General features: G+C 46.5%; 1 protein-coding gene across 6 annotated transcripts in view; it reads left to right on the top strand.

Moving 5' to 3' along the window:
* MLIP (muscular LMNA interacting protein) overlaps positions 1-6057 on the top strand; it is an 87359-nt gene extending 81302 nt beyond the window's left edge. For all 6 annotated transcript variants that reach the window (XM_077308790.1, XM_077308821.1, XM_077308813.1 and 3 more), the window contains 2 exons: positions 1128-1287; positions 4463-6057. In XM_077308790.1, coding sequence (XP_077164905.1) covers positions 1128-1286 — 159 coding nt within the window. In that variant the 3' untranslated portion in view covers position 1287; positions 4463-6057. The remainder of the gene's footprint in view (positions 1-1127; positions 1288-4462) is intronic.
* Positions 6058-13086: the final 7029 nt, after the last annotated feature.

The raw sequence follows: 13086 nt of genomic DNA, 5'->3' as shown, positions 1-13086 counted from the left end.
TATGCCCTTCATCCCATGAGAATTAGAAATTTGGAGGGTGGAGTTAAGGGAAGCTCAATATGCAGAGCTGACTACTTAAATTTTAAAAAGTTATGTTATTCTATAGTCCAGCATGAATTCATATTCTTCTCACATTAATGCTCTTCTTCGTCCCTTCCTTCCCTGTCTTGAATTTTACATTGCAAGTCAAGATTTCTCTTTTGTGTTTGCTCTGTAAAATGGAATGAATATTAACGAATCAATTAATGATGATGATGATTTAATGTAGATTTGCAGTCTGTTACATTCCTTGGTCTATTATGGAATAATCTTGTCACAGAGGCAGCTCTCCCAGATTGACTCGTGGGTGTCCTTGTGCTTGGAACTCCATAAAAATGTGTAGGGCACTGCCAATGCTGTGCCAGCTAGTGTTTTCCAGGTGTGGAATACTCCACATATTCCTGGCTGTGTGAAGATGCATACAAGAAGACAGCTCTGGCATGATAAATCTTCAGTGTTTTCATTTCAACAAGTAGTAGGTAAAATGTCAAGGTGCCCAGAAATTCTAGCTGAACAAACACATCCAGGGCTTGTAGATGGCACAAGCTTATGGTAATGAAATCACAGACCTCAGCTCAAGCGTTCTCTAAGTCACTGTCCTTTTGCAAATCAACAGATCATAGCTATAGGCTTTTAGTCCCCTCAGAATCTAAGCTAGCTTCTCTTTTTGGATCTCAGTCTAGTTATAGCTTTTAGGCCCGATGAGATCAGACTATGGTGACCAACCAATCAGGACATGGTTTCAATGGAGCCTTCGGGAAAATGACTTCATCTCTCCTGATTCTCCCCCTTCCCATCCTGCGGTTTGCAGTTTCCTGGGATGAGTCAATCATCTCATTCATTATTTGGCCTTGAAGATGATAAGGGCCTTGAAGGCCCAGCTAGTAACACCTGCAAGATGCAACGGAGCTATTACCCTGGGGGAGATCAAGGAGTGCTTTGCCTCAGAAAATATGGCTATTTAAGCCTATTCATTTTTTCCCCTGATTGAATTTTGAAGGCTGGATTTTCACTTTCAAAAGCAAACCGAAATGTCTCTGCGTTGTGTTCAATATAACAGCATCCTTTTGAAATTCCAATTTTCACAGCTTCACTCTGCTCGAGTACAAAGCAAGGCAGACCTGCTACCCCACCAGGAAAACAAAGATCGAAGCAGAGGAAGTTTTGAAGACAATGCATTCCCTCACAGCGAGGCTTCTTCCCTACTCAGAGGAGACCCAGGGGATTATCCTGCCAAACCCAATTAAGGTAAAGACATAATTACAATTATTGATAAGCAAGCCTTACATGTATATTTATAGGGAAGTGGTGTTTGAACACACAAAGCTCCTTTGTGCTGAATCAAACCATTGGTCCATCAAGTGCAGTAGTCTATCCGACTGGTAGCTGCTCTCCAAAGTCTCAGGTGTAGGCCTTGCACGTCACCTACAGCCCGGTTTGTTTAATTGTTGATGTCACCTCTTAGGTGCTTAATACTTTTCATCAACAAATTAGTACATTTGTTCTATCTTTAACTTATAGGGTTTGTTGCCCACAAGGGTTTCCCCCCAGGTATTATTTTATCATTTATATTACTTATAATCTGCTTTCCTCACAGGGACTCAAGGCGGGTTATGCATAGTGAGGCAGGAAAATGAACAAAATGGGACATTCAATGACTACTGCATTACCATTATAGGATTCCCAGAAAGAACCGAAGAGTAGCTGACATATTGACAGGACACATAGTGCAAAAATCACATAATAGGGTCCTTTTTACTATAGCAACAGTATAAACCATTGTTCCCAAGCATATATCCAGGTATGTTTGTGAATCAATTTGTACTGTACAACCCTATTACCTGTGCAGAAAAGTTTATGGAAATCTGGGAGGTGGCAGCCGGGGGGGAAGGCCTCGGCCCATCCAAAGGGACAGCCTCACCACGTCACGGACAAGGCGGGACTGACTATTTGGCCAGGCTAAGGCCCCAACGTCACGCGGGGGGCAGCTGGGGGGCTAGGTCCGGCTAAAGGGACAGCCCTGCCGCTTCACAGTCGGCCACAGTCCCCGTATCCATTGGGAGGAGGCTGGGGGGGCCGACCCGAGACTAGGGCCACTTCCCCCCCCCAAACACCCACCCAGCCACCCATCTCTACCCTGGACTCTTCCCCTGCTGCCCCCCCCCCTCATTACTCACTCCCCCTACTCGCCCAGCAGACCCTTCCCCCTCCCCTCCCCGCCTCATCCCCATTCATTGCACCTTCATTCCTTCCCACCTTCCTGCCTTCCCACCTTCCTTCCTGCTTTCCTCCATTTCTCTCTCTCCTTGCTGCCTCTCTCTCTCTGCCTCTTTCTCTCCCTTGCTCTCTTTCTGCCTTTCTTTCTTCCTTCCTTCCTTCCTTCCTTCCTTCCTTCCCTCCCTCCCTCCCTCCCTCCCTCCCTTCCTTCTGTCCATCCATCCATCCATCCACCCATCAGACCACACCTGGAGTACTATGTGCAGTTCTGGAGGCCTCACTTCAAGAAGGACGTAGATAAAATTGAAAGGGTACAGAGGAGAGCAACGAAGATGATCTGGGGCCAAGGGACCAAGCCCTATGAAGATAGGTTGAGGGACTTGGGAATGTTCAGCCTGGAGAAAAGGAGGTTGAGAGGGGACATGATAGCCCTCTTTAAGTATTTGAAAGGTTGTCACTTGGAGGAGGGCAGGATGCTGTTTCTGCTGGCTGCAGAGGAGAGGACACGCAGTAATGGGTTTAAACTTCAAGTACAACGATATAGGCTAGATATCAGGAAAAAGTTTTTCACAGTCAGAGTAGTTCAGCAGTGGAATAGGCTGCCTAAGCAGGTGGTGAGCTCCCCCTCACTGGAAGTCTTCAAGCAAAGGTTGGATACACACTTTTCTTGGAGGCTTTAGGATGCTTAGGGCTAATCCTGCGTTGAGCAGGGGGTTGGACTAGATGGCCTGTATGGCCCCTTCCAACTCTATGATTCTATGATTCATCCTTTTATCTCGTTTCTCCCTCCCATCCATCCATTTCTCTTCTGCCTTTCTTCCATTCTTTCTCCCATCGCTTAGTCTTCTCTCTCCCTTTCTCTCTCTCCCCCACTCTCTCTTTCTCCCTTTCTCTAGGCCTGCCTGCCTTCCTGCCTGCCTTCCTTTCCTCCCGGGGGGGGGGCCGGCCAGGGGGGGGAAGACCTCCCGCACCCACCCACTGCCCGCTAGCACCCGCTGTATTTTTTATACAGCGGGATTAATTTCTAGTTGAATCAATAAATCATCAAAAATGGCTATTTTCCACCACTGGAAGGACATTGCCACAGTCAGAGGAGGCATAGGCAATCCCTTCAGTTCTCCCCTTCTACTGCAGATTCCCACACTGCTCCAGGACTTCGACAGAGGACTGTTGTCCTCAACATGGGGGTAGTATTTTTGGAGGCATGGTTGTCTATGGCGAAAGAGGAAAGCAGCCCCAGTCAACAAGAATGAGTCTAAATCATTCATGCCTTATATATGATTTGCCTTTTCTTGCCTATAAAGCAGGGACTCGTTCTTCCAAATACATGAAACTTGACCAGCAGGGTCTATTCAGCAAGAGGCTCCTAAAGAATTCATTGCAATGAACAAGAAAAATCTTAAACTGGAAATATGCTACCATTTGGAACCAATGGAAAAGGAAACTGAATGAATATATAGCATAGCAAGAACATCAACAAATAATATTTGCATACACATTTTGTACTGTTAACCTCTAGTACCTGAGAGAGAGGTATCATGAACGCACTTGGATATTTGCCGTGTTGTTTCTCATGGCTGACATCCAAGTGTCGATAAAACTGTTACCTACATAAGGGCTATGTCGCTCCAACAGAGCTATGGTGATCCCAGTAAGGGGCTTTCAAGGAATGTGAGAAGCAGAGAGGTGCTTTGCCATTGCCTTTCTATGTAGAGTTTTCCTTGGTGGTCTCCCATCCAACTACTGACCCTGGTTGGCTTCTAAATTCTGATGAAATCAAGCTGTAGCATGACCTCTCCCCTCCCATTGAAACATTTAGCAGCTGTTATAACATACAGCAACAAATCCCACAAGGTTAATTAGACACTGTGTCCTTATTTGACTTAATTTCTTATCCCTGTATACTACATAAACTGCCACTGTGATACATTCTAATAGCTAGAATAGGTATTATGTTTTGTTCCTTAAATAAATCATGCTTTATTTGCATTCTAATTGCTAATAAATGGCTTTGAAGCATAACTAATATTAAAATATTAATTCTAACTACATTTTTCTTCATCTTATTAAGAGACTTTAATTAACTAACAAATCAATCCAAAACAGAGATATACCCTTTAAAATCCATTGAAGGTTTCTCATTTATAATACCCGTATAAAGTAGACCAAAAATACAATATAATGTGCTATTGCTTTTCTTTTCCAGATACACTTTAAGATGCCAGTTGTGGAGGATGCTTACCAGTCAGCACAATGCTGGCATGAAATCCAGTGCAGAAATGAACCAAAGTGTTGTAGCTGCTACCCCTCTCTCAATTGCAGTGAATTGGTAGTTCACGACACTGTGCTGAAATGGCAGTCAGGATCATGGCAGTGCAAGAGCCTCACAAGTTGAAATGATCCAGGGAAAGGTCGATAACCATCTCCCAAAGTGTGTGATAAACGTCTAATAGATTGGGCAAAGTAAAATAGCTGCTTGTTTGAGAAAGCCGCTTCTATTTTGAAAAGGAATAAAGTTGAAATATAGTGTAGAGCACTTCTTGGGAATGATTATGCAAAATCAGTCTGCATAAAATATCCTGTTCCATCTGAAGACTGCAGAAATCTGATGAATGAGTTTTCCATCATTTTCAACTTCCCTCTCCTCCCTCCTTTTTTGTTTTGCCTTTTTTTCCTGGGAAGTATGAAAACTTATTCAGAATTTGTAAAAACTTGGGTTGTCATAAATACTATTGATACTATTGGTGTTTTTAGATTATGCCTAGTGAATCCCAGTTTTCAAGCCTTTTCAAACAGATTATTGCCAAGAGAGAGATTTCAGTTACAATATTAATCTGTACATTACTTATTTATGCTACTTCTTCTCCAATTTAAAGCACCTTTTATGATCTGTTATATATTCCCAATTTTATCCTCAACTAGATTAGATTGAGTAAGAATAACTGGCCCAAGATAACATTTGATTTCAAAAGAGTGACCTTTACAATAAATAAATGGGAATAGTAGAAAAGAAGGTGAAACAGAAACATGGGAGTTAAATCCCTAGAGGGCACTTGGAAACTCTTTAAAGCTGCACTAAACGAAGCCCAGTTAAAATGCATGCCACAGGTTAGGAAAGGCACCAGCAAGTATAAAAGAATGCCTGTATAGTTAACAGCACTAGTCAACGAAACTATAAAATGTAAAGTGGAAGATCTGTCCCTAATAACTTGAACCGAAGGGACTGCACTGTAGGTCAATACTTAGGCATGTGAAAAGGGAATATGAGGAGCAGGTTGCTAAAAGCATCAAGACAAACAACAAACATGTATTTAAATATATGCAAAGCAGGAGAGCAGCCAGAGAAGCGGTTGGACCTTTGGATGACTAAGGCATCATAGGATTGCTAAAGGAAGATGGGGAGATGGCAGAGATGGCTTTTTTTTTTTGTTCTGTGTTCACTGTGGAATGTGTGAGGCATACACCCATGTCACAACCACTATTTTCAGGAAGAGAATCTTAGTTGGAATATGCAAGATCTGTAGTATGCATGATTCAGCAGCATGAGAAGAATATCTTGTAGAGGGCATCAGAGGAGATATGCAGCTAGTATATTTAGATTAGTTACTTGCTGATGTTTTTCAAATATGCTCCTCCTGTATCCCAATTGGCTCAATTGGAGACTCCCTGCTCCTTTGAGCCCACTTCCACCGTGCTTGCCTCCTGAACAGACAGAATGAAGAACATTTAGGAGCCTTTCTCTTTCCTCTCTTTCTATACAAAATTGTTTCTCTTCTAAATAAAACTATTTTATTCTTTTAAGCAGCTTGATGTTTCGCTCCTCTCTTGCGTATTTAAAATCTGCCAACCAGTCTGAAGAACTGAGTTAAACTGAGGTGACCAGAGATGAAGTTCTAGTCTGGGAAAACAAAAAGCTGATAAGTCTCCAGGTCTTAATGGAATACACCCAAAAGTTCTTACGGAACTCAGATGTAAAATCTACTAACCCCATATATGTAACCTATCACTAAATTTAGCCAGTCTACCAGAAGACAGGAGAGTGGCAAATGTTACACCGATTTTTAAAAAGGGAGTTATATGGGAATGAGGAAATCAGAGCATAATGCCTGTCCCATAACCATAATCAAAGAATGTTTAGGCTGCTGAGAGAAAATCAGCATGTCTTCTGTAAAAGGAAGTCCTGCCTCACCAACCTTTTGGAGTTCTTTGAGGAAGTGAATGAGCCTGTAGACAGCAGTGACCCAGTAGACATTATATACTTGGACTTTGAAAAGGCCTTGGACAAGTTATCCTACCAAAGACTCCAGAGTAAACTTAGCAGCCATGGGATAAGAGGCCTAGTTCTCTTCAGGATTAAAGACTGGTTAAATGCAAGGAAACAAAAAGTGGGAACCAATGGGCAGTTACAGAATTGGAGGACCTCTATAGGAAAGGTTTAGAAAAGAGATGACTGCAGGGGGCTTGATAGCAGTTTATAAAATGATACAGAAGATGGAGAGAGTTGACAAAGTGAGAGAAAATGACTTCAACTTGTGGGCATCCAGTGAAGCTGATAGGTAGTAGGCTCGGGAGGGACAAAAGGAAATCTTTACACAGAGAGACAAATCAGCAGATCTGAATGCTATATGTTTGCTACAGAGTTTGATAATTCTCAGAAATCACAATTTCTCCCCCTCCCCCTGGAAGGCAATTTGCTATTATCCAATGAGGGAGCTCAGGATTCAAGTCTGCTTCCTCCTCCATTCCTGCCTCCGGTGATGTCATCATAGATAGGTGTCAGCTCCACCTACTATTTGCCTCTTCTCCCACCCACACACTTCTCCTCTCCATATATATTTTAACAATTTGAACAGGATCAAGTTACAATGCCAATATGCAATAACAATAGCGCCCAGTGATTGGAGAAAACCACATATGCAGAATGCCAGACACAAATCTGGAGTCTACATTTAGAATTCAACACCCCAGCAAATCATAACTATGGAATTATTATTATTATTATTATTATTATTATTATTATTATTATTATTATTATTATTATTATTATTATTTCGATTTATTTCCCGCCACTCCCAAATGGCTCGTGGCGGGTTACAGTGTCTTAAAAACCCATTAAAACTCCCATTAAAAGACTTAAAAATATCACAGCATGGTGGCACAATAATAAAATCCCCTTCCTACCCCCCCTTCCTAAAAAAAGGGGGGTGGAGGAGAAGAACTGTGGAATTCACTGCTAGAGCACAGACAGCTTTAAAAAGGGACTAGATAGATTCATGGATAGGTCTAAAGAGCCTCCAAGTTCAGAGACAGTCATCCGTTGTATCCCAGTGCCAGGAGACAACATGAAGGGCAGGCCTCTGCCTCTATGCCCTATTGCTGGCCTTCCAGAGGAACTAGTGGCCACTGTGTGTGACAGGATTTTGGACTAGTCTGATCCAGCAAAGCTCTTCTTCTGTTCTTCTGTTACCCAGTGAGCTTCAATGTGGAGGAAGAATTTCAGTGGACCTCCTTGAGAATCTGACAGAGAAGCCAAGCTGCCTGCCTCCTAAGAGCATTCAATATGTCATGAGTATGAGCTACATAAAAGCAGTGTTTACTTTCAAGACCTTCTCAAATTGTTCACAATGATTGCTGCAAGAGTATACCAATACTAATTTTCTCCTTTCCATATATTATTTGTGGATCTTCCCCCCCTGACAATATCAGGAAATTGGTGTGCTGAAATGGAAGGGCCCCATTCTTCTCTCTAATATGCTTAGCAGATTTCCACCTACCTTAAACTTCAGTTTTCACCTTCAGAATATTTTATTTCAATTCTCTCGACTTGAAATTACATCCAGTGACCCAGGTCCTCAACTGGTTTTTGAAAGCATATTTCTTTAATATTGGTGCAGCCATTTCATGTACTGCTAATGACAAGGAATGGCATATCCAGAGAGCAAATGGTCTGGATCGGAAGGTCGGTAGGAGCAGACTTTGGAGAGGAAAGGAGCCTGAATTTTGTCTTTGGTCAAGCAGTGGGCCAGCAGTGTTCAGAGTGACTGATTCTTGATCAGAGTCAGTGGTTCCTCTTTCCATGCTCAGTTTGGCTTCCCTCGAATTCAGGGTTATGTATTTCATTCTCTGACCCATTACGCACAGCAGCAGCCATGATGGGTTGCTGCTGGGCATTGCGTTGGGGCGGCATGCCCCGGCACTTTCCACGTGGGCACAGGGGAGGGACTCCCCCGGCGTACATGGATTGTCCTGGCATTTTGTGCATATACGCAAAAAACGCTGGGTGGAAAGCCCGATATGCTGCCCGGAGGCAGCAGCAGCAGGGGAGGGATCAGAGGGCCCCCACTGCATGATGGCAGGGAGCGGCATGCTGCTCTCCCACCAGGGTGGGGGTGGGGGGACTCCCCATTCAGCTCCACGGTTCCGCAGAGTTGACAGGGGCAAGAGCCATCGCCATAGGTTGGGGGACGAGCTGGGCCTCCAATTATGCACGAGGCCAGCCTGACCTAGCCCTCACCAGTGCCTGTGGCCACTCCAAGAAGGGCCTAGGTCAGACCCGGGCCTGGGCTCGGTGGTGCCCGGGATAGCAGCTGTCAGGTATAATCGGAGATTTGCCCCGAAACTCTGTTGCCGCCATCTCAGGCAGTCTGCCCCGTGCATAATCAGTCTTTGTGACAAACAGTATGCAAATGAAAATCTGCTAATATGTATAATCGGGATGTTAAGCATTTGAGTCTAAAATGTTTTTTTAAGTGTTCTTTATTGATATTTTGAAAAGAAATCGCATTAAAAGCCAGGGTTTAATTAGTAACATGAACAGCTTGCTAATGGATTTTTCTGATTTTGCTGGACCTATCGAGATGCATCTAAAAGAAGTGAGAAACCAAACAATACCATCATGATCTCTACTCCCAGAGGGTTTTTTTTCTCCCTTCCTTTGTATGTTTGCAGGAACAACAATTCCATTGGGGTTCTGTGATTACCCATTAGTTTAGCTCATCTGCTCACGATAAGCTGTTTTCATCTCAAATGTGTTTGATTGTTTATTCCCAGCTGCTGGCTCCCTGAGAGGAGCATTGTGCCTGGCAGTGCTGCTGCTGCTGCTCCAATTAAACAAATATATATTGTTAGAAAGAAAAGAAAATCACGTACAGTTTGTGCTGAAACTTACTCCTCTGGTGTACCTCTGTCCATCAATGGCCACCAAGCTGTCTGGATCCAGCTACATTGACACCGGCATGTTCTTCAGTGGGTCGTGGCAGTTTACTTCCTTTCTCCCAGATCTGTTTTTTTCGGGGGGGGGGGGGCTTTTAAAACCTACTTAAAGGGATGCATCTCACACCGTTTTGCAGCGCGGTGTCCCTGGCACGTGCTGTTTGCATAGAAAACAAAAAAGAAAAGGCACGAAAGTCCAGACCAAATCATGACCCTACAGTACAAGCAGCTACTATGCAGTTGCAATCAAAGTTGCCAACTCTGGGTTCTGAAATATCTGAAGATGCCTGGAGGGGGGTGGCAATTGGGAAGGGGGGAGCTAGCAGGGGTAAAAGGTAAAGGTATCCCCTGTGCAATCACCGAGTCATGTCTGACCCTTGGGGTGACGCCCTCCAGTGTTTTCATGGCAGACTCAATACGGGGTGGTTTGCCAGTGCCTTCCCCAGTCATTACCGTTTACCCCCCCCAGCAGCAAGCTGGGTACTCATTTTACCGACCTCGGAAGGATGGAAGGCTGAGTCAGCCTTCAGCCAGCTGCTGGGATTGAACTCCCAGCCTCATGGGCAGAGTTTTCAGACTGCATGTCTGCTGCCTTAACACTGTGCGCCACAAGAGGCTCTAGCAGGGATATGATGCCCTAAATTCCACCCTCTGGCACTGCCATTTTTCTCTATGAGAACTGACCCCTGTCATCTGCAGATCAATTGTAATTTTGTGGAAACTCTGGGCCCCATCTGGAGCCTGGCAGCTGTAGCTACAATGCTGCTTGGCACCATCTTCAAGCTGGACCTCAAACAACAATATTAAGGATCTGGGATTTGATTTATATGTAAGCAAAACATTCAAAATTAAGTTTGCCTGGCATTGACATTCAAAACAAGATGGCGACGAGGACGGACACCGGAGCTTTTGCTCTGCCCGTCCCTGGCTTTTTTTAGCTAGGGAGAGGGAATTATTCCCTCCCCCTTCGTTTTTATTCTGCAACTTAGGGAGCCTATTACTATCTAGGCACCCAGTGGACCTTACTAACTCGGACTGCGAGAAATAGGCAAGGAGAAGGGGAGATCAGCTGACTGTATTCCAGGCCTTCCAGGCCTTCCAGGACACGGAGACCACGGGCTTGCGTCTTTATTCCCCGGCCGACTAACATCATTGCTGGGAGACTCTGGCGTGGACCGTGGGAGAGTGCTATCAACCCGTCTGGAAGAGTTATTGGGCCGGTTCCTGGAGGCAAATTACACCACCAAGGTATTACAGTGCCCTCCTCCCCCCTATTTCTTCTTGCCGGTTCCCTCCCGGGGAAAGTTTTATGACGCCCGGACAGAATGAGGAATGTAAACTCACCTCCTTCGATCTTGAAGAGAGTCTATGGAGCTCTGAGAGAGACGGTCTCCCTGCAAGGGGCTCATGAGAGCTTCGGAAATAACTTTGCCCAGTGCCTGAAGTGGGAGTTACTCCAACCCGGCAGCGCCGGGCAGAGGCACAGCGTTCAGAGCACTGGGTCAGCAGGGAGAAAAGACAAAGAACATCGGACTGCTCAACTTGATCCTGGGACGGAAGGAATTTTTGGCGGCGATTTGGAGGGGAAAAGGAGTGAGCCGCGACAGCTGAGACAAAGGGGGACCTTGAATTTACCATCCTCCCCCTTTAAGATCCTTCGGCTGGCTGGAACTGAGTCTCTTCTGCCTGAACTGGTAGATTGCCAGAGTTCAGCTTGCTGCGTCATAGACCGAGAGGAACTGAGGAAGAACTTGTTCCTTGGCGCCCTCTTGTGGCGACAAAGATTCTTCTGGGATAAAGAAGAACTAGTACAGCCAAAAAATCTGATAGCTGTTGTTGGAGCTGTGGGAGATGCTGGGAGAAAATTATTAGGGCGGCTGGAGTGGCCTTAAGTGGAGTTGTGGGGGAGAGGGGAAGCTAGAGAGCCCCGAAAGGCGGGATCTGGCAGATCCTCTCCTCTGTGAGGTTAGACCAGCTGTTAGGTGTCAGGTTGGGTTGGGTGGGCTAGGGGGGATTTTTGTAGGGGGCTGTGTAGGGAGGGTGAGGTTAGGGTGGGTTAGGGAGGGAATTGGTAGCAGCTAGGTTAAATTAGATTAGTTAGATTGGTTAGGGCCAGTGAGAGGGAGGAGCTACAGCCGCTCTACCCAAAGTATTGCAGCAATTAGATAAGGTTGGGGCCAATATACAGGGCACTACTGGACGTGGCTAGACATGGCATGGTCTGCCAGACAGGAACGACAGAGTGGGCATGGAAGGGGAGAGGGGGTTATAACCCAACCTGGGAGAATTATTCCAGCACTTCTGGGCCAAGGGAGGTATGGCGGTGGGAGGAGGTTCAATAATAGGGGGAGAGCGGCACACGCAGGTCCAGAAAGGCCCCGACCGTGGAAACACGGTAGGTGGCCTGGTCGATGTGCTCGCTGTCCTTCAAACCTCCGTCCCATCCCCAAATCTGTAGGAGAGAGGGCTAGGGCGGAGCCGGTGCTGATGCTATGCAACGCCAGGTCGATCAAGAACAAATCCTCAACCCTGCGGGACTATTTCGCAGGGCATGGGGTAGACCTGGCGTGCATCACCGAGAGCTGGGTGCGCGAAGGTGAAACAGTCGCCCTTAAAGATCTTGCGCCACCCGGCTTCTCGGTCCTCCATCAGCCCCGGCTCCATGGTAGGGGGGGTGGGGTGGCGATCCTAGTCCGGGACAGCTATGCCTTCAGGGCTCTCCCAGCACCATCGATCCCAGGAGTTGAATGTGTCGGCCTGACGTGGGAATCGGTCGAGAACGTGGCCATCTGGGCGGTGTACCGTTCACCCACTGCGCCGCCCGATGCCCTGCTGGGCCTGCTGGAGGCGGCGGCCGCCTGGACATTGCAGTTCCCCAAATTATTAATTTTGGGGGACTTTAATGTCCATGCGGATTCGTCGGCTCCAGGACTTGGCCTGGACCTGGTGTCGGCCATGGCGACACTGGGGTTCTCGCAATTTGTTGCTGGTCCCACTCATCAGGCTGGCCACACCCTGGATCTGATCTTTGGTGCTGGTGTTGAGATCGATCTGGTGGCTAACAACATCGTTCCGTGGTCTGACCACCATACCCTGAAGGCTCGCCTACGGATGCCACCCCTCCCCTGTTTGGGTGACGGACGCATTTTAGTCCGCCCACGGAGACTTATGGAATCCGAAGGATTCCTGAATGCTCTGCGGGACCCGATGCCCTCCGGTGTCTCGTTGGAGGCCTTGGTGGAGGACTGGCAGTCCCGCCTGTTGGCCGCCATTGACGAGATAGCTCCTGAGCGCCCTCTCCGCCCTCGCCTCAAGCAGGCCCCGTGGTTTACCGCGGAGCTTCGGGAGAGGAAGAGGGAGGTGAGACGGCTAGAGCGAGTGTGGCGGAAGACCCGCGACGAAGCTACAAGAACATCTCATCGCACGCTTATGAGGGCGTATGAGATGGCGGTGAAAGCGGCAAAGTGTGACTACTTTGCTGCGGAAATCGCGTCCGCTAGCTCTCGCCCAGCCCAATTATTTAGGATAGTTCGGACCCTTACTGCCCTCGAAGGAGGGCATCAAAATAGTAGTCAATTGGAACTAGGCTGCGAGGCTTTTGCGAGCTATTTTGCGGAT

The sequence above is a fragment of the Paroedura picta genome, chromosome 1, assembly GCF_049243985.1.
Source record: "Paroedura picta isolate Pp20150507F chromosome 1, Ppicta_v3.0, whole genome shotgun sequence".
Taxonomy (NCBI): Eukaryota; Metazoa; Chordata; class Lepidosauria; order Squamata; family Gekkonidae; genus Paroedura; species Paroedura picta.
Note: the sequence above shows the minus strand (reverse complement) of the source record. Positions and strands in the feature narration are given on the sequence as shown.